Source organism: Opisthorchis viverrini (assembly GCF_000715545.1).
Source record: "Opisthorchis viverrini unplaced genomic scaffold opera_v5_90, whole genome shotgun sequence".
Classification (NCBI taxonomy): domain Eukaryota; kingdom Metazoa; phylum Platyhelminthes; class Trematoda; order Opisthorchiida; family Opisthorchiidae; genus Opisthorchis; species Opisthorchis viverrini.
In genome coordinates this window covers 1,179,984-1,202,604 of record NW_008751743.1, presented here as the reverse complement: position 1 = coordinate 1,202,604, position 22,621 = coordinate 1,179,984, and the positions used below count along the sequence as shown (strand labels likewise).

At 44.5% G+C, this 22,621-nt stretch overlaps 1 protein-coding gene across 1 annotated transcript in view; it reads left to right on the top strand.

Moving 5' to 3' along the window:
* Window positions 1–15,491, top strand: part of T265_04944 (hypothetical protein) — a gene marked incomplete at both ends in the record, with an annotated part of 23,475 nt that extends 7,984 nt beyond the window's left edge. Inside the window, 3 exons of the mRNA XM_009169812.1 lie at window positions 7,637–7,863; window positions 9,543–9,739; window positions 15,138–15,491. Of these exons, the coding sequence (XP_009168076.1) occupies window positions 7,637–7,863; window positions 9,543–9,739; window positions 15,138–15,373 (660 nt within the window). The remainder of the gene's footprint in view (window positions 1–7,636; window positions 7,864–9,542; window positions 9,740–15,137) is intronic.
* Between the last annotated feature and the right edge of the window lie 7,130 nt (window positions 15,492–22,621).

The window sequence follows — 22,621 nt, the reverse complement described above, 5'->3', positions numbered from 1 at the left end:
CGTAGTGAGTGTGGTAACCACAGGGGGATCAGCTTGACCCCGGTTGTAACGAGACTGTTGGCGTCAATTGTGCTTCGTCGCCTTACGGTGGCTCGTGAGTTACTGACTCGAGAGCAGCAAGCGGGATTCCGGTCTGGTAGGGGTTGTGTTGACCAAATCTTCACACTGCGTCAGGTGCTAGAACAACGCCATACGTATAAGCGACCCACGATTCTAGTATTCCTGGATTTTCAAGACTCATTTGACTTGGTTGACCGGTCTGTTCTGGTTGAAATGCTTGCCCACCAAAGAATGCCCCGGAAGTTCGTGAACATAATATGTTCTTTGTATTCTCAGGCTTCCGGACGTGTGAGAGTGTACGGAGAGCTCTCCAAAAGCTTCCGTACACAAAGCGGTGTCCGTCAGGGATGCCCACTCTCTCCAGTCCTTTTAACTTCGTGTTCCATGAAATAATGAGACGAAAACCTTGTCGGTCTGGAATATGCAGACGACATCGTTCTCATGTTCGAAGAGGAGGAAAAGGCGCAAGTATGCCTGGATGAGCTGACCAAAGTCATCCCGTCCTTTGGTATGCACTTTGCACCCACAAAGTGTAAGGTCATGCTTGTGGACGTGCAGGCACTGAACACGCCACTTACAATCCGGGAAGAGGTACTGGAAGTTGTGGAGCGTTTTACGTATCTTAGAAGTTGTATTAGTTCTGACTGTAGTGTGACAGATGAGGTGAATGTACGAATCAGCTAGGCTCAGTCGCGTTTGCTAATTTAAGACACCTATGGCGTCAAAGTGGTATATCCCTGAATCTGAAGGGACCTGTGTATCAAGCTACAGTGCGGGCTGTTTTGTTGTGTGGTTGTGAGACTTGGCTTGTTCGGGCAGCGGAAATGAGACGTCTTCAGGTGTTTGGCAATAGTTGTCTCAACCATAGCTCGTGTGGTGTCCGCGTATCCGTAACGAGGTAATTCGAAAGCGAGCTTTCGGATGTGCAACGTGTACCTCCATTGAAGATTGTGTCCAGCACCAGAAGGTGCGTTGGTTGGGACATGTATTACATATGCCGAACCATCGTTTGCCGAAGAGAGTGCTGTTTTCATGCCCAACTCAGAGTGGCGGAAGCAGAGAGGCCGCCAACCCTCGGCCTGGCAGAGGGATCTAAAGGATATTACGAAACGTTTGGGTGCTGTCGGTGCTACTCGCCTTCCAGGATGGGGACCGCGTGATCCCCACTGCGCCTGGTTGGAGACGCCGCAAGATATGGTTGCTAACCGATGTCAGTGGCGTTCTTGTTGCCAGTTTCTATCCAGACTGCCTGAATGAGTGGAGATGTATGCACCTCGGAATGATTGTAGTAAGCTAGCACTAACTCCCCTCCCCATCCACCTTTATTCTTTTCTTCATAATAAGGCCTTCAAATAAATCATCGTTGTACGGCAACAAAGAATCAGTGTTGAACACTGATGTCCTGCCGCCGATGATAATGATGACTCAAAGATAACCGAGCCTCTTATGGTCTCATCCCGTAACACTATGCAATTCTTAACTGACGATTGGATCTACTACCGGCGGCAGAGCAGCCATGATTAGCCCGTCTCACTGCTTCTGTTATCGGGAGCATGCACCGACTGGTTGGTTGTTTATAAAATGTTATGTCCCACCCTGTATGCTTCCTCATTGCTGTATGAATCTAGATCTGTGACGTCTCTCTCACAGGCGACCACAATTGTTAATACTTTGAAAATTAATTGTCAAACCTTTTATATTGAGAGTCAATGATGATGATGCTGCCGCGGCGCTATTTCGGTCCTTAGGTGCAATTGGAAGTGGGCACGAGGACAGATACTATCGGGTTGCCAAAGCTTAGATAGGAGCAGTCGAAAATCCAGGGTTTGGTTCTAACCGCCGACTTCCCGGTCAATAGTTTTGTGCTTTGGGTCCGCTGGAGGCATTCTGCAAAAGAAATATCCAAAATGTCTGAAATGCTTTACATCCTTGTTGATGAAACTGTGTGTACGAATTTCGAAGATGGGGGGGGGGGGCTGACCGGTTTCAAGATGTCCACGCAGTTCGAAACCCGATTTCTCGGTGTTGTCCGCTGATCTGGAAATAACTCAGTGGTTAGTACACTGGACCACTGATTAGAAGGTCCACTGTTCAAACCGAACTGTGGCTTTTCGACTCCTTATGTCTAAGTCTTGGCAACCTGACAGTATCTCAGCCCTCGCACTTTCGTTGACCTGCACGGATGCTTTGAACCGAAAGAGTGCTGCAGCTGAGTCGCTGGACTTCATGGTTCGCCAACACTACTTCCCCATGGAGATTATTGCAGCTTGGTAAGTCACTTATTGGGGAACCACTGTGGGGAAACAAGTAATCCGACTCACGCAGACCGGTGTCGCATATCAGTAAAACATAAATCCACTCGATTCCCATCTCGCACACTGAACTTGCTGTGAGGGGGCACGGCTGCCGCCAGTAAATTAACTGATGTTACTTAAACCATACACATATTATCACTGGATTTATTTAAGGTCAGTTCCTTGGAATTAGTCTGTAAAACCAGTGTTTTTCTTCTCCTAGGATGCTGCTTCATTGACCTTGTCTATGTTTGTTGTGTAATGTTTTATACTGAGTGAGGATCGGCGGCTTCAGAATTGTATAAATCGGCTCCCTATTCGACTCCTGAATCCACTACATTTTGTCTTCACTGGCAGGTTTGGCAGGTCAAGTATTGACCTAAGAACAATTGGAGTAGGTTACCAGGGGGGGGGGGGGGTTTGGTATTTGGTTTTCCTTACCTAGTTACGTAATTGGAAACAGCTGGGGGCATTGAGTTGAGTGGAAGCAACCGAGGGGTTGACAGTGTATGAGCTGGCAACGAAGTAAGAAAACACTAACCAGTGAACTGCCGTCCACCTGGATGGGAACCCCTGGACTCGACTCACTATTAATGACACTGTCATGAATGGCTCAATTGCGCATTGGCGTCCACAGCTCTCGCCTTCAATGCGTAGCTACCCCGTTCCATAACTAAACATGCCATCACCTGCAAGGCTTGACTCTCATTTTCCGGTGATCGAAATTGTAGCATCTGTAACCAATGTTCTTATGTTTTAAAGTTGATAAAGTGATTGGTGGGCACACCGCACATCGGTGCTTTATTTCCTGATCATTGACGTCTGGTATTCTGACAATCCTTCCTTTGGACCTACGCTACCTCAGTTAGATTCACATATCGCAGCACAACGTACTTTACTTAGTGATCACATTTGCTAGACTTGTAAACTGGCTCTTATTCACCTAACAGCGCATGACCTCAAGCTAAAACAAAACAGCTGATTCCATTTACATTCGCCTGATGGCTTTCCAAACAAAAAGAGGCCCTTTGGGGTCGACCTGTTCGGAGCCTTTCGATCGCCACTGAAATAACATGTAGGACAGTGCTATTGTTTGAAGACACGAGTACTGAGATAATATTCGCTCACAGGTAGAACCAGGGCGATTGAATTATCAGGGATAAGCCGAAACACGGAACCTTTTGGTTAAAAGCTTGTGCCCTTATAATCATCGACAGCATAACATCAGTGTTTAGCACCAATGATTTGCTGCCGTATAAAAATGTGGCATGTGCTTATTTGTATGTGTGCAGTTCATGGTTGTACGTGGGCTGGGATACTGGCAGGGCGCTCACACTCAGACAGCAGGGCGATTAGGGTCCTCAACCACAGCCTTTGGCTCAAAAGCCTAACCGCAAGGTAGCGGTGTTTGGCGAGAAGTTAAATACAATACCGTTTCGAGGGAACAAGTCGCCACATGTCCCAACTCTCGACATTCAGCTGTAACACCCTTTCGTTGCCTAGCTACCATGCCACCCGAAGGAAGCACGATGGGTGAGATAGTGCCAGTTTGCTTAAACTTATACAGGGGAATTCGAGAGACAGAGGTCGGGTTCGAACTAAGGAACTTTCGGTCAGTAAATCCACATTCTAACCACTTGAGCCATCTCGTCCCCAACCTGGAGAACCAGGGGACTTTGTCAGACCAACCACCTGACCAACCTGGTATGAGAGACTGTGAGTGTCGCGGGAACACCTCCAGTATAGCTCAATGGGTCGCTGAGGTACGTAAACCATCACACCACGGTAAGGCCCAATCTCCTCGTTTCTAAACTATACCGAAATCAATCCACAGGCCCAAGGGAACAATAACATCACTCTAGTGAATTACCCGGATCGAGTGCTGACTGCTTGGAAGAGCAGTGTGATCTAGACCGATGTTCATTCACTGTTCACATTCAATCGCAACCTTCCGCAGTAGCCAGGTGACCCAGTGAACGGTTGGCCTTCTGCAGCTCGTGTGAAACCGAACTGAAGTCACAAAGGGGACACGGACCGTTTGTTCGGAGTTGCTTTGTCCGCGCAGTGATGTAGAATTTGAGTCAAGCCGTGTTCATTTATTGAATTATTGTTTCACCTTAATGCTGGGATCTGCTAATTCTGAATTGTTTGTCGAAAACTCAACGTTTTCAGTAAATAGGCCAATGGAAATTCGAGGTGTTGTGCAAGTTAATTGTCGTGTTCGTGAAGCCTTACTGAACTCCGAAAGAGTTGGGTGAGTGGCTGTTTACTCGAATATTCTATCAGGGGAATACTCCCAGGTTGAGACAAGAAACATGAACCCGAGTGAAGATACTACGCTGATCCCTGTGGTGTTTGGTGCAAACAAGGATACTCGCTGAAGATGAACATTGCTACCTTCGAGAATGTTTTCAGTCTAAAATTGGTAGACTTAAACGGAGGTACACTGGACGACACCACTCCTCATATGAACACGTTTATTTTCCAGTAGGACAGTAGGTGTGATTTATGAAATAATTCAATATGCGTTTCTTCCTAATAGGGATCGATCGATGACACCAAATTTCCGTTCTAACTGAAAGACTTTCTCTCTGTATGTCATTCCAAGTACTTTCCCGCTCGTGGAACGTATCGAAGGGAATTAACGTATATTGAGTTGATTGAAGTAGCTTCATTTTCATCAGTTTTTCAATGTCGTGACCAGCACAAGAGACTACACTGCTCATATCACACTCCATTGGTTAATGTAGCCAGAGACGTCGAGTCGCCTAATGATCGGTGTGAATACATTGAGAATTTTTAGCGCACCGCTAGAGTCCAAGCATTTCAATGTCTGGAATACAAGCAATTCTTCTGTGGGTAAGAACAACAATTAATGACTCGATGTGGACGGCTATCTTATCTTCCACAGGTAGATAGCTTACAAACACGGAGCGCCGAAGGAGCAACTTGATGCCATACCATACCTGGACTGGCTATCGGTTTAGTTCACGGAAATGTCGATCACAGCTGATTGCAGTTGCTACTAGTGTGACCCCAAACATTTGTCTCCCTCTAAAAGTTGGGGGTCTTCCAACAGTTAAAAATCGTTTCCCTCTTTTTTTGGAACCACTTGGAAAACTACAGGTACTGACCCCACACCTTCGGAATGACTACTCAACAGAACTTCAGGCGTTGCAACGCATTCCTTCGTAACGGTCTTGTGGCAGTTGATGGACACTCGCACCCCAAGCAAACAAGTTTGCTCATTGGTGTGGAACTTGTCTTAATGTGAGACACTCGGTCGGAGTTGAGAATTTTTTCACCGTTATTCTTAGATGTCCGAGTTGACTTGTTTAGATGCATTCTGTGTAGTGCAGCTTAATCGACCTAACTATCCCTGATAACGGTGAACCCAAATCACCAAAATACCGTGTTTACGTAACTGCGGCCTCCTCCAAACATGCTTCACATGCTTCTCAACAATTGTAGCGAAGAACTTAAGCTTTTCATTGTTTTCTAGGCGCAGCACGCTACCCATAGGGTTTCTGAAGACTCTTCGGCAGCCCACAACCGGTTTTGCCTTTGCTGGAGCTCATCAGGTAGGCACAGTCCCCGAGCTTCCGTCAACTTTTTGCTCTACTTGAACCCAAATTGGACAGATTTTGGCCATCATAATAGATCCAGTTGACTTCTCGTACGTTAGGATTCATCACAAGCAATCTCTAGCCTCGAACAAGCACAGCGCTTCTGCTTTAGTTATGACTATACAAATATTCATCCCGCTTTATCTTGCAACCTTACCGAGAGCTCTGTCTTGATCACTGTTAAGTCATCAGAGTATCTAATGTCAAACAACCCGGGGCTATCAGGTTTCACACCGTCCGTCGTCGTTCACTTGTAAGATCCTTTCCATGTCTAACAGTCATGCCATCTGAAGGAAGCATGGGGGCTGGTGTACTGTCGGGTTGCTCAAGCGCAAACAGGAGCTGTCGAGTTACGGTTTTGGACCACGGGCTTTCCGGTCAGTAAGTTGGTGACTGAGCTGTATCGAGCTCAGATATCCTACCAACAGCGTGACAGCCGTTTGAGCTTGCATGACTGCCTCGTCGATGATGCTGTCATCTCAATGCTACGTTTTACTCAATTCTTCGAAGCTATAAAAGACATTACAAAGATAAGTGAAAAGTATGGTTTCTCAGATATCATGGGTACCATAAATCACTAAAAAAAACTAGGAAGCGACATCGAGAGGGCTACCTAACCACCAACAAACTTTTCTTGCTCCTGACAATTCGATTCCTGTCCATCTGAGCCTGTTAATCATTATCAGACCATACATTCTACCTGACCTATTCTGGAAAATCTGCTACACTTTTGTCGTATCTGGTAAAATTTCGCTTAATCCTATGGTCCCTGAAGGAAATGGACGTAATTAACTTACACACTGTGATCGGATGTTCCAGCACACTTTTACTCATGTTGAAAACGATTTACTGTATTGCGGCATGTCGCCACTTGTGCTACTAGATCCGTGTTGTGGGATTGTACGGGAAACCCAACTAGCCAGTCTCGGTAGTCTCGAAGCCCCGGATACCAGTTTCGCTGGACGTTGCCAGGGTATCTGCAATTCTAATTGACTATCTATCAAGTCCAACACTGTCATCAGATTAATATCGATTAATGTGGTTTTCGCGCTCACTACGTTTTGCATTACACTGGGTCAGGTCTTGCTGCCCGGGGACGTCATATAATGAAGTGCACTTAGGTGGCATGACTGGGTAGCGCACGGGAATCTGGATTGGAAATCTTGATTCTAAGTTATGATGTTTCAAGACTTGTAATTTGAGAGTGCTGGGTGTGAATTGGTCGTAGAATACTTTCGCTGAAGTAGTCAAGTGACGTGGCCCATCGAAATGTTTTCACATCTCCGTTGGAAATCTCAGCCCACATTCATGTTCATACCACCGGTGAGTGGCCTATTCGATGAATGGTGTGTTTTAACGGCACATAAGCGCAGTAGTCAAATAGGATGACAAACTCTACGATATTTGTCGAGAGCTTACTACAGTGCATTGGCGTCCCTCGTCAGAAAAGTGGACTTTCCTCGAACGACCTCACTGTGCATCGCCGAGAAGGGAAGTTATATTTGAGATGACGAATATCCACTTGTCAGAGTTTACTTTACAGTGGGCATTTAGAACCAATCTTTTAGTCGGGCATCATAAACCGTATTCATAAGCTTATGGAGAACGCTGCGAAATCCACATTTTTCACTTTGTCTATATTTTTTTTTACTGTAGTTCAAATCAAAAGCCATGCTGCAGCTTGCCTTCCGCAATGGTCCATTCTACCATACACTGCCAGAGCGCTCGGAGGGCATCGACCTGGCGCGAACATTTCATGGGGCGGATAGCTCTATGAAGGAAAACACTGCAGTATTACTGTCACATCTATTGTTGGCACACGAGGATATCAAGCAGTGGGGAGACGGTGAGCTGTTGAAGGACGTTGAGAATCCAGACTCGTGGTAAGTCATGGTTCCTAAGCGCTCGGTCCTCCCTAACCTTTAGCGTTTCTGCATCCCACGATTCCCTGCAGTCCGTGCAGTGGGCTATAATCTCGTGAGCACTCACGGTGTATGATCAGGTTCCCAGTGTTACTGTCCCCACATAGTGCGGGTATTCAGCGTTGAAGGTAGGCTGATTTAGGACACCCGATATTTTCCACATTGGGTTTTCTCAGCATGCAAGAGTAAGAGGCTCCTCGTGTCAGTAGTTCCTATTGATCAAAGGGGCAAAACAACACCGGTTCACCTGTTTGTCTGGGACAAAACTGGCAGATGGTAATTATCTGAAGTAGGTGAATAAACCTCATACATACGGCCTGCCATTCTGCATTTTCTCTGAAACCTTTGTGATGATTTGCATGACTGTGTTGTGAGGAACGAAGTGCGATTCATTTGTTTAGGGCGCTATTCAATTTTACGAACGAGATTCTGTCTGTCTTTACTGAACTGCATCTTTGATCCTTTCTAAAGCCTTGTAATTGAACGTCGAATTTTGTCAAACCGTGATTTGTGTGCTTTGTGCTCCCCGAAGTGGAAGCCGTAACTGCTCTCTGTGGGATCTGCTGGCCGGTCTATATTCGGGGCATTTGGTGGGAACCGATGTTCCTAAATGTTCACTCCGACTGAACACTGAACGTTATATGACAGGAACAAAGACAGCTCAGTGGTTACTAATCAGAAGGTCCGTGGTTCGAACCCGACCTATGCCTCTTGACTTCCCTTGTCTGGGCTTGGGCAACCTGTTAGTATCCCAGCCCTCGTGCTTCCTTCGGGTGGTATGGCAGTTAGGCACCGAAAGGGTGTTACAGCTGACCGTCTATTATTATGATTATTTTATGTGATAGGCTAACTGGCATAAGGCAATCCCTTGCATAACATGCCATAGGATTGTCTAGCTAAAGTGTCCATACAAAATCTCTAGCGATTGCACCTTTTATGAAAGTCTATAGTCGGGTCACATCTCACTAACTCTGCAGTCAAGCTAACCTTTTTATGCTTGTTTTGGAGTTACCACAACAATTAACTTGAAGCATCTCTCCTCTTTGGTCACTTAGATGAAACAAGTGGTATGCAACAACTAGGCCGCGGATTGGTGGTGAATCAGATAAGCTTTACTGATTGGTGTTTGATGTATCAGCTTATTGCGTCAGACCGGCGTTTCACTCCGTTCTGGACTGATAAAGTTCTTGTCAAAGGGTGGGGGGTTCTTTGTTGTTGTTTGTGGTGTCAATTTTTCCTTACTCGATAATTCAAACGAACCCGAAATCCTACCAACTAGTGCAGTTCGCCACCGTGTTTCGGAACATGTGGATTTCATATTTCGGTTTTATCGTCAACTGAATGAGTATCTTTTTGTACCGTTGATGCGGTGTTTATATGTCGGATACTACTAATTAGGAATCACTCTCTCCATTTATCTTCAGAACTACTGATCCGATGACGTAATCACATAGTAGTTGTCTAACTGCACAGACCTGAACTTTGTCAACACTTCTTCTTGTAAATCTTCGTTTATATTCACGAGAGCCTGAATACCCTGTGTCTCACTGTCGATTAAATTACTCGTCTATCTGAATTGAAGTGCTTTTTTGGGTTTCCCATTGCATACTGATGCTCCGTGACACACTCGTTTCTATCAGGTACCCTAAGGAAGTAGTTCAGTTCACAAAATTCAGCAAGAAAACTTTGGCTCGCCAGCGGGCTCGAAAAAGGCTAACCGAACAACAGACAATCGCTAACAGGACAGTAGAAGCAGCGGTCAAGTTTTCCACTGAAGGAGCGGTGGAGGATACATCCGTCCAGCGTGATGTTGATGAGGTTTTGCAGCAGGTGGAAGGTCAGTTACCAGTATGCTGCCCGAATCTATTCTTTACGTTTCCATTTGTTCTTTTCTCCGCTACTTCCGCTTTAAAATAGGACATTGTTCACGCAGATAGTTCTTCTTTGCTAATTTACAGCCCACTGTTTTCAATGAACTGGGATTTGGAATCCGCACATCTGATTTAATAGCGTGCTATCGCTACTTCATTAGCTCACCAGCGCCTAACTTATCACGTCTGAGCGGCCAAACATGTCCGCACATCGGTTTTCCCGAAATCGCTTTCAATGTATTGATCTCGATCTATTGATCCGGCCTTGAATTCATGACATGCGGATCAGCCGATCGAGGTATACAGGACCAGCACTGGGTTATCGTTCGGACTGTTGGATGAGTCAGTAATACCGCAAACTGTTGAAGAAAAAGATCCGCTGGTTTAGTTGCGTTAAGTGTGTACTGGTGAAATAGTTATACCATACTTCATTCGTATGTCAGATGCCCGGAGTTCAACTTCGGGCACTTCAAAGGGTGTGCATTGCCGGTGAACTTCAATGAGAGCGGATCCCCAGTTCAGTGATCCCCATCTGGTGTAGGCGAATCAGAACAATATCCCATAGTGGGAAGAGGGTTGTTCGAGCGGAAGTGTCATGGACACAAATCCATTTTTGTAGCATTGTTTGCTTCTGGTCAGGCCTGGGGACTTCCACGGGACATACGCTCAGGTTTCACTCGTTTGTAGCCCGATAACTCGTGCTAAATAGGGCACAACCTCCAAATAAGGACCACCCCCACAAGGCCTACTGTTTCCTATTTTCTAAAAGGTGGTTAGGAAGTGACCAATAAACACGACCTCAGAAGACAATTGGCACCCTTATTATTGCAAAGCAATATGCATTGACCAAAATTATCCTATTCTAATCCATCGTATGAACTGACCACTTTGTACATGTCTCCTTGTTTCCAGCTAGTAAATTAGAAATACGTCTTGTAGTACTGTAATTGTAGGATAAGGTGTTTCTCTGTGCCATTCATATCTAGTTTCCACAAGCTATTCTCGGCCGATGTTTCATGTTGCTAATCCCGCCGTCAATTTTGAGCAATCCTCATTCAGTAGACGGTTTTTGGTACACGATATCCCCCTTCTGGGCCAGATAACCGGCTCTGACATTGAGCCACTTTCACATGGATTTTGTCTTTTCAACCTTAACGTACTTCTTTGCCTTTACCCAGTGGTTTATTAAGCGGGACCGATCGGCACCCAATGTATCCAAGCACAGCTGTATCAGACTTGTTGCACGCTGCGGGGATAATTGTATGACTTATATCTCACCTCGGGTTAACACTTTACCATTTTAACTACAGGTGCGGCAATTTATTTTCAATAGCGGTTCAAATGGTTCCAAATACGCTTCATATAGATCCAGCTGCAGTCCGAATAAATTCGATCGCCGAACCAACGGCGAAGCTTTTGCGCATGAGCTTTATCAAGCGTTCTGACTGGTTATAATCATGGATATTAAACGACGAATGTTGCATCATTGACCATTCTTCGTCCTTCAAAATGTGGGACAGATGGACAACTTACACAGCAGTATATGTGGTAGCGGTACTAATGAAATGCTGAGGTATGACTGCACTGATTTTTTTGTCCGAGCCCTGAGTAACATACGAAGGTCACATACCTAGCCTCGGCGAGCGATCAGACTCCACAGTTGGCGAGGACTAAGTAGGAACAACAGAGGTATTAACCGCCGACGCCTATATAAATAATATTAGCCCAAGTCTCAGGGTAAGGAAGGTTGTAAAAGTGACATCCCTTTAATCGTGAACAGCTGATCCAGAATGCGCCCCTAAATATCCTGACATAGGGAGTGATTAGATCGAAGATCCTTTGGCAATATCTTTGGTTAATTATTCCGGTTCACGGAGACCACAGGATTACGACAGATAACGCACTGGTATTTGGAGGTAACAACTTAGAACTTATCCTCAATGTTTGAAGGTTTTATTGTGTTAGGCTTCTTTGGGGCAGTTATTTCTAGAAACTTTTACCGGACAACGTGTAATTCAGTTTGTGAAGCCAACAACTAATCAACGGAGCGATCAGATTTGAAGACATAGAAGACTTGTCTATTCGTGTCATTATGGCTAGTACTAACGTGGTTCAGAGTATATTGAATAGATACAGCATTGTCGCAGAAGCTTCGCTCTACAGTCAATTTCCGCTCAGTAAGTGGGACAGAAGGTGATATTCTAGCTGATACGACTATCAGTAAATGGTTTTGAACTTGTCAGAAGTCAAGAACTTAATACATTTTCATCAGCATTAGGTAATTAGCCACGGTGATCTGCGTATGACGGATTTTCACTTTGTTGGGCCCACCATCCATTTTTTCATGGTCACAGTTGTTTCCATAGCTTGGTCGTGACGATTCTAAGTTTCTTTCCTTCTGTATTATCTGTTAGTTGTTACAATCAGTGACGCCATGTTTTCCTAAACGAGCATCAATATTGGTGAATCATTCTCGTCAAAGTAATTTCGTCTTTTCTACTGTTTTAATATAGTTTTACACTCTTCAGCAGCTTAGATATATGTTCTTATTCGGATCAACTGTCCATTAAGTTGAATTGACACCAAATAATTGTATAAAAACCTGTCTCAAAACTTGTGCTCAAGTATGCTGAGATTAATCAAATTAGAGACTCTTTGGAGTCTGTTGTATTCAAAAAAGTATTGTCTGCGAATTTTGAGTAACTTTAAGAATTTTTTAGACTTCAAACTAGTTTTCTTACCCTCAGTTTCCGAATTCCAAATCCCCATATACAGACCACGACAACAGCTACTTTATTGTCAACCAAGATGCATCGCGCTCCCTATCCAGTTAGTGAAACCAGATAAGTGGTGTAAACTTTTTAGGCCATCGAGACCAGTAACAACCATTCTAGTTATGTCACATGGGTAACTGGTCAGACCATGGGACAGAGTCGGTAACACTGGTGAGTTTTCCGGCCTGAGAAAAAGTAAGCCTTATAGGCAAATTGCTGGTCCATACAACTGGAAAGGATTCAGTGGCACACAGTGCCTCGTACACGGACTGCTCTTGTTCTATCTACATTCCTCTGAGTGTATGAGCATGCCAAAACCGACTCTCGGCAGACTCAGCTCCTGAATACTGATTCGAATCGTTAAACATTTCTCGGTACACAAAATCCATCTGAATTTACATGCACATACAACCTTGCATAAACTGCGGGTACTCGTTCTCGTGCAATATGTATGTAGACTTCACACGAGCAATAGCCGGTTTCCCGCTTACGTAGCAGCATACCAGGTACAATAACCTTGGAAGGATAGGTCAGTTGTTGCATGTATCGTCTTCCACCAAACAAGGGGTCTCGTATTCGGAAGCATATCCGCTCCGCTTATTTAGGGCACAATAAGTATAGCCAGCGGACGTCAGCGCTTTTGAACGTTACGCCCGAGGTGTCCGCGAAATGTTGAGGGCTGAGCTTTTTTAGAGCGATGGACGAGGGCATACTTCACGTGAGTGGTAGGAGGAGGGATGCTAGGCATTGGCTAGTTTCGCCTATCGATACATGTGTAGCTGTGAATGGAACGTGTTTGGTCTACTTGTGCATTGTGATTGGTCTCAAAAGTAAATGCGAAAGCAGCGAGACCTGATAGAAGTGACTGAGTAGATGCATAATTTATAATAATATTGTTTCGGTTGACAGTACTGTTATGGTACACAATTTAAGAATGGGCCCAATGAAACCGAACATGTTTTTAAAAATCATTTCGAGGGTAAGTTATGAGGACGATTTATCTTCGGTTTGTTTGAAACCTTCATGTATCGTTCTCAGCATATGGTAGTAGACGTAAGGTGATGAATGACAGATATAACCCAAGTTATATAACTATGATATACTTTGGGCATATGCATTACAGAAAACTTGGTGACAGCCTAGTCGTAACGGCCCTGCTTCCTGAGCTCGGTATAGCTTAGTGGTCAGCGTGCGAACGTACTGACTTAAAAGGTCCGTGTTTCGAATCCCACCTTGGCATCTCGGCTACTCCGGCCTTGGTTCAGGCAACGCGGCAGTATCTCAGTCATTGTGATTCTTATGGAGATCATGGCAGTAAGCACCGAAATTTCTCTGCAGCTGGATGATGTTGGTTATGTTCACTATACTACTAATATTATTATTAACAGGGTGCATTTTTGACATTCATGCCGGTTATGAGACACTGTAAACCAAATAAGGGATTACGTGTGGTTAAAACCAAACAATATGATTTTCATCTCAGGATTTTCGATTGAGACTCAGTAAGGAACGAGTAAAATTTATAACCGTCAATACCTTATTTGTGTTGATATTCAGGTGGACTGCATAAAAAGCTTATTGGCAGAATCCCTTCGACGGAGTGTTAAACAAAATACAGAATACAGCGACAGAGTATATCTTCCTAAATGGAACTAAGACGATGACAGTGGTTGAATTCCTAATTGCACATCTGTGTTTGCGTTCATGCAGCATCTGTTTTGCCGCTTACCTTCATTGAGAACCATCTAACATCGTTGTTTGAATACTCGGGATTTAAATCACACACTAACCTTGTATAATTGCTTCCAGAATATCGTGGTTGACTCTGTTTAGCTGTTGATACTGAACAAGTGATTTACTCCATTGTTGTCAGGACTAGTAACTGTTCCATGCCGAATCACACGGGAACATATTATGAATCAGCCGTTCATAATTCATTGCGTTCCACGCTCACCATATTCCCTATCCTGAAATTGGATGACCGTTACTTGCCTGAACGCTTAGTATGGTGTGTACTTTTGTCCAGGCTGCGTTTTGCTCCGTTGTATGGTCTATTCGCCCGTATTGCTCTCGAATGGTGCTGTTGTTTAGTCGTCTAAATACTCAGTTTGAAATCAACTTATGAGGTGTAATACTACTGCTGCAACTAGTTTGTTCGGGCTTTGTCACTTGAACATGTACCAACAACAAGCAAGCAACTAGCATTTAATGGTAAACGACAAACAACACATTTCTTACTTGCACATCCTGTTGGACGTTTTAATACGTTCATACTAGTTTGCCCGGGCTTTGTCACTTGAACATGTACCAATATGACCAACAACAAGCAAGCAACTAGCATTTGATGGTCAACGACAAACAACACATTTCTTACTTGTACATCCTGTTGGACGTTTTAATACGTTCATTGTGAAATACACTCACATGTCCACTTAAAACTTTGTGAATTCTCACCAGAATAATGGCTGCTAAAGCACTGTCTTCCAAACCGGTAAGCCTAATGACCACTACTAGTCCAAAAGCAGTTTGCTCAAAAGCTATCCCTTGTATCTGATGAGTACATATACGGTCCTCATCATCTGTTTTTCAGGTGAACTTGCCGATGTCGTTGAACCGGACAAAGCTGATCAAGATTCTGAAGCGGACTCGGATGATGCGCGTTGGAATGGGGATGTAAATGTCGAAGGCGATGGAGATGACATAGATGACGAGGAAATCGACAACGACTATTGTCAGGCCTACTTTGATAACGGCGAAGGTGACCTCAGCGACGATGCCCTTGGTGGTGACGACGAAGATGGTGGTGGCAGCAGATACTTTGACTGACAACATACTCGAAAATTATTCTGTGTATATGTATATAGCTATTCAAATTGAAATACATCACCTCATGGTCTACACACGAAATGTTAGCTGATCTGATATTTCTGTTTTTGACTCCGATCGGTGTATCATTCAGTTGGCTATGTACATTCTTCTTATTTCGCGCATTCATTGCTTTTAACAAGAGCGGTCGTTGGGCGACAAAAGCGCAGACAATGGCACAAAATCACAACGATCCAGCGACACATTCTCCAGAATGTAATGGTTCATCACTTACGTCCCGCAACCCAAACAGTGTCCCAAAGTCACCTTGTGTAGCCAGTTCGTTCAAATAGACGGGTGTTTTCAGGCTGGCGACATAACCCGAACTGAAAAACTATCTAACTGGAACTTTCGACTTATTCGTAGCTGTAGAAACTAAAAATGGATGCGTTTGGACGTACTTTACAGCCGGGAGTAACATGGAGAAGCCTCTTACTGAATATAATAAACTCTGATGCGCTGAACACATGTGCCGACAGCCAAATTGCTTGGCTTGAGAGAGGACAGCAGTTTATGAGCCACCCTCGCATCTCATTACTGGAACATTCGATGATGTGTACTTGTTCATACCGTAATACACGTAATACCGTAATACACGTAATACGTAATACACCGTCATGATTTCTAGCGTTATAGGCTACCGAGTAGAAGCTGACAAACATGCAGCAGGTCCCACAGTAGTTTACTATTTTCTCTGTGTTACTGTCACAATGAAATCGCTTCCATGAAAAAGCCTGTAGTCGCATCTCTTGCATTGTTGGGTAGCAAAAATGACAGTGATTGGCCAGTCCGCACAGATCAGGGCTTTCGAGGTTGATGTTGCCATCAACATGTATTATACCTGAGTATTTGTAAACTCCGTTGTGTATTTGCACAAAGCATGCTTAACGGTAATCTTTACAGGATGTTCTCTATCGACGCTCACCAGATGTGACTATCGGAAAGTGTAATTGTCTAGATATGCATACAGCATTCAATGGACACCACAGACCAAAATAACTACTCTGTTTGTTAGTTGACAAGTGGTAATAAAACACCTCATCTGAACTAAGTGAGATGGATAGACAAGTTAGTCGGACTTGCAATCAAGAAAGGTCGGTTAGGATAAGTCAAAGCATATGAGGTACTGCTAGGGATTTTTCAAATAGAGTACTGCAAACGCAGTAAGAAGGACTGTCACCTTTTCTTCAGTTGTTTGCTGTTTGGATTATTCTTTAGGCGACTCTTTTAGCAATTGATTGTTTTGCAAGTTTTTTGCCGTTTCTGGTGAGACGAATAACACACACGTTAACTAAAAATGCCTTGTGAAATTGCCCGTTACTAATAGTTATTTTGATACGTTCACACGAATTCACGCCGTCAGCCGCTTATCAATCTTTGGACAAGCTTTCGCCTGTAAAATCTTGGACAAATTCCATCAGAGCTCCAACCGCGATTCAGTTGAATTTAGGGAACGGAATGCGATCAGGGAGTGCTTCGCATCTATCGGGACGTGACGTTTCCTGAATCTTCAACAGAATGGGGTCCACACTTGTTTATCTTTCATTTGCTGGTAAGTCCTCGATAGGAATACGATTCGATTCCACTGGAATGTTGTTCATCTGTTACTCCCTTGCTCCTTTTAGTGTGTGCCATGAACTTGCTATTCATATTTGGTCGGTCAACGCGCATTGTATTAGAATGAAACCTTGATTAGGTAGGTCAACTCAAAAACCTCGGAAATAGCAGCTTCATTAGCTTGTCTCCGTTAGACGGCTAAGAGGTTTGCTACTCCTTTCCGACAGCAGGATCACTTACTCAGACTAGCTGAAATAGTAGCGACCTGTGGGGATTGACGTGTCAAGAACTATGTTTAGCCTGTTGTCCAACGACCACTGTGTGATAATAAAAGTACAGATATGGTAGCGACCTGTGGGGATTGACGTGTTTAGCCTGTTGTCCAACAACCACTGTGTGATAATAAAAGTACAGATATCGTAATGAACCGGCCGCTCACACAAATCAACAAGAGCTTTTAACCGTCACTTATCGTTGATTTAGTGTGTTAGTCGAGAGGGACCTTGTCGACTGTATGCTTGAAAACTCGACCCATCAGGTAGTCTACTCAGTCTGGATAAACGTTGCCCAGAAGTAAATACACGAATTGCTTACGAAACCTTTTATTGTAATCCCATCTCAGTCGTCAGTCTGTTGTGGTTAACCGCTGTCCCCAATCCAATGTCTTAATGTCGGAAAAAGACTCGCCAACAAGGTCCACAACAGCTTTTTTTACAAACAAGCGAGGGCAAAGTTACAACAGTATTCGTGGTATCTAAACCGCACTTTGATCTTGATCCAGGCTGTCTGATCGGTGCTTAGTCAACACCCATCATCGGCCGTGCTTCTGTCCCCAGACACTGATTGGCCGTTTCTGAATTGGTTCTCCGCTTGAGTGTTTCATTGGAAACTTGCTCCTCCGGTCTCGATACTTGACGGTTTCCCTACGCTGGTTTTGGTGGAGTTTGGGTGTCTCAATAGGTTTGGGCATTATGGGGCTATTTTAAAAATTCTGACCTTTCGAAAGGATGGCTTCCCGATTGGCTCCAAACTTCCCCACCCCCAGCCGTTAACTGGTTTCCCTGTTTCAGCGCAATCACTTTTTAGAACCAGAAAAATGACCTATTGTGTAAAAGTGTAACCAAAAGTTGAGGAAACGATCAAAGCGTAACGGCTTTTGACAACCAACCGCCGAGTCAAATTGCCCGGTAGCTGGACAACCTCTTGTGGATAAAAGGGTTAGAGGAACCAGGTTTTCACCAGCCCTGCTTTCTGTCAACCGGCCTTTCTATGTCTCCTCTGCTGTGACACGTCCAGCGACTTTCGTGACCTCTTCTTTTAGTAATTCATAACAAATTTCACGCAAACTGATCTGTGTTTTTTGTGGGTATCATTGATACTGGCAAGTGGACCAACATACCTAGTCCGGCCATGATGCTTTTATTGTCGTTTAATGTCTTGCACAGAACGTATCGCGGGACGAATGTTGTGTAATAGGGCAGATGCAAGAATATTTCCCGGGACGTGAGTGCCGTCCCTTATTGGAGTATGGATCCAAACCTCAAGAATTGCAGCGTGGAACGGGCGCATGTTACGCCAGCTAACATCTTTTATCAACATCCACATATGAACAGAAGTCTCATGAAATGCTTGGCATACCAAGTATCCCTAGTTGTGTCGCCTTCAATGCATCAGCAAGTCGGAAGTGAATGAGTGGGACGCGCCCAAACAGATCTGGGAACGCAACATCATTCCGTTATATACCCAGGAGAGTTGCCTTCTCTCTTTCGATGGGCAGTCGCGGACTCCGCTTCACCACAGAACTCTGCATTTTAAGAAAATCATTTTGGGAAATTGGATCCTCCTGCTACTCCAACAATGAACCCTGTGTTGAACCTAACTTGACCTTGTGATAATCCCCCAATTCATTTCCTTACTCCGCCTATGTACTTTTGACCTCGAGTTGTTTTGCTTACCCGTACCCACCACTCATCTTGTCACAGAGGCCGTCCTGTCCGACACTTGTGTATTGACATGCGTGTATGTGTGTGAATGTGCGCTGCTGACCTACTTACCCATGCGCGTTCATATTCCGTTTGCTGAGCCTGCTTTGACTGGTTTTCTCACGAGTTCCGTGTGAACGTCCAGTGAGAATCACGAGACCGTCGCCGGTAGGGACTACCGCAACCCACGTTTCTGAGCCATCATTCCGCTCGCCGTTGTTTGGTGTACACGTTTGCTTATTCTTGTGCAAGTAGTACCGTAGAATTACGAACCCAATTCTTCGGGTTTGTCGAACCTACGCGTCACTCAAAGTTCCGTATCGGGAACCCCAACATCCTGAAACCCTTTAATTTTCATGGGCAATGCTCGAGTCTTAATACAGCCATACTCACGTGCTCGGTAAATGCATGAATATAGCCGGCAAAGTGCTGGTCGGTTTCTCGAAGTCCTAGCGCATGGCCACCAGTGGAGTTCATGAAACACGTATTCAGTGCGATGAGGCTTTGAATTGCACAACTACCCCCAACCTGCCGAAACTGTAAAGCTGGATAGTACTTGGCAAACGAAATTTGTGGTCAGGATCTGTAGTGTTTCTGGCATTCTGAGCAAGTCAACGACTCATCTGAATTTTGTTCGAACGTGAGAGGACTATGCATCATCTAATCCCGCACCGGTAAACCTTATTTTCAAATAGGGTGTTATCCTAAGCCTTCGCAAACCTGAAATTATCTTCCAGTGCCCCAGCAATTCAGCCTACGGTCCGTGAAACCCTCAGACGCAGACTAAAACGGATTACATAATGCTCATGTTGCTTGTTTCTTCAACGATTTCCTCGGAAGAATACCACACCGTAGCGGCAGTTTATACTCCAACTATCTACGGTCCGTCCCTCAGACGCAGACTAAAACGGATTACATAATGCTCATGTTGCCTATTTCTCCAACGATTTCCTCGGAAGAATACCACACACAAGCGGCAGTTTATACTCCAACTACCTGTTTTGTTATCTGAAACAAGTTTCTCTGTTGGTAGGGCCAAAACCATCTTACAATCTTCCGGCGCGACAAACACAGCGGATTTGGATGGTGCTATGAATGCCTGCTTTTCCGGCTTCAGCGGCGCGTGCTGATTCACGAACAAGGACTGAGAAATCCCGATTTTGGTATCACGGTACTATTAGAAATGTAATACTGCACACATTCAACAAACCTCAGCAGATTCTCCTTTGCAGATACCGCAAGGAGTTACAAAATAGGGCTGTGCAACCGCCAGCCTGAGGATAAAATCGCAGTTCAACTGGCCACAAAATCGATATCGTCGCAAGTAAACAGATAGTAGACGCGAGTAATCACAGAACGATACTCCATCAAACCCCGTAAAAGTTATAGAAATAATTCATTAAAACGAGAGAGCTTTCGGATCCTCCGATCAGGGGGAATATTTATGGAAATTGGCTGTCACATACGGTGGGGACGTGGGCACATGTTCGATAAGCTGTCTTTTACAGATGGGGCAGCTCGAAGTCCCATAAAAATCGCACATGGCATAGTCCTCTGAATTCTTAAGGCTTCCGTTGAATTCTGGTTGGCCTCCAAAAGACTAGAAATGCTGCTGCCAATTAACAATAGACCCGTCAATTTTTCCAGTCGCGCAGTATGTCGTAGAGTGGATTATTAGACGATGCGATGTTTGCTCCCAAATTTTATACAGCCCAAGTTGGTCAAGAGTCACATAACTACTCCTTTTAATGCCATGTAGGTAGAATTTTCGAAGCATTTCCATGAAGTCGCTTCCGAATCAATTATGTGCAAACCGACACTTTTTGTGCGGTTTGACTAGCAATAATGCGGTTCACACGATCACTTGAACATTGGAATTTTTTGAGGGCCGAACAAGCACCACCGCTCGGTTGCTGGAATCGCACGTCATATAGCAAGCGGACGACGTACAAATCAACCACACTACACATTGGCTTGTTGGGAAAATTTTTGTGTAGGCAAATGCAGATAAACTGCTTTGCACACGAGGGAAAAACTACGTCAAACGGGAAGGAACCACATGCCGACCAAACCCACAAGGATCAGAAAATGATACAAATTGAGAATGCAACGAAAGAAAACGACTGAATCATCAAGAATGATGGGCAGCAACATTACGCGATCCGGGAAACGAGCCAGCAGAAAGTCCTTCAAAAACCTGTTCTACGAGGCAATATGGTGCGGGAAATGTGTTTCATTGGAGAACCCATGTTGCGACTTGATCGCAAGGATTATAAGAGAGACATACTGATTAGCTAACTATATGAAGAGATATCAAATTGCATCTGAAAACTGTATAACTGGAGAGAGTACCCACGCAATTTTGCACTTATTATACATCCCTTATTAGAGCGTTAAATTCATAAGCAAATCTCCGGGCCAACAGAGCAAATCGTTGACCACGCAGGCCACGAATTTTTCAGGTCACATGCACCAGTGTCTCTTGCAAAGACGAGGCACCCCGAATCATTAGTCTGTTATTTGGTCTTTTCTATGCTGCCCCTCGGACTAAGTAAGAATGAAGTGTACCGCGAGGAGAATTTACTTGCCCCGAGCAGATTAATGTACTTCAGCTGATCCTCTCTCACCAGAGCCGCTTCAACTATTACACACATCGCACAACACTGACGCCCTGTACTTATCATCACCACATCACGGCTTCAACGAACTACACCGCTGGTTCATCCTGTAGCAATAGAAGAGCAGGGTGCATGCACGGTAGCTATCCACCAGCCTGCCGTACTCCGCAGCTTGAGAGAGCACCCAGAAGCCTTCAAGTTTAATCAAGAATTATGGTTCACAGAGAGGATCTATTCGCCAGAAAGAAGGTTTGCCTGAATCAGTTTCTGTAAGAGCAACTTAAATCCTGAATTTTTTAAAATAAAACTCATAAGATAATTAGCCTTGGAACCCATAAAAACAGTCCCTATTTTGCTAAACGTCATCCAGTTGAAACCGTATAACCCATGGCGGTAAAAATATCAGGGAACTCACCCCAAGACCGCATGGTGAACAGATAAGACTGTCCTTCCATTTCTGTCCAAAATATTCCTTCATGAATGCAGACAGCTCGTAAGCTCTAACTATAATCAATTTACTCTGGCCGGGTCAACGTCTTATTAGTCTGCCTCACCCAAAATCCATTGGTTCTAATGGTTATGGACCCTTATCTGAAAGTGTTTGCTTTGTCCAAGACCTTCTGATCCAGGGTTAGCTTCGAAATTTGATGCAATTACCAAAGGTGCAAACCCCTTCAGGTTTAAACCAAACGGGTAAAATCAATCACGTTTTTGGTGGCAAAAAACTTGGTAGAATACTTCTGAAGTACCAGGTTTCGCTGAATCGTAGGTTGGTTGCAGCACGCCAAGGGTAAGTCTAATTTACTACTTTTTCAGCGTCTATTTACGTCTCGTTTCACCCTTTTTGGCACTCAGATCCAGGCAGTGAATTTTAACACATTTCAGGAAGAGTATAAAAGCGGGAAGGAGACTGGACACAGAGAAAAGATGTACTCAAAGGCAGGTATGAAACGGAAGCTACTCAAATCGAGCTGTTCTTTTACCGGTGTAGCGCTTGACGCCAGATTGTCGCAATGCAGGTCTTACATCTCCCGCGCCCGCCGTCACAGGTA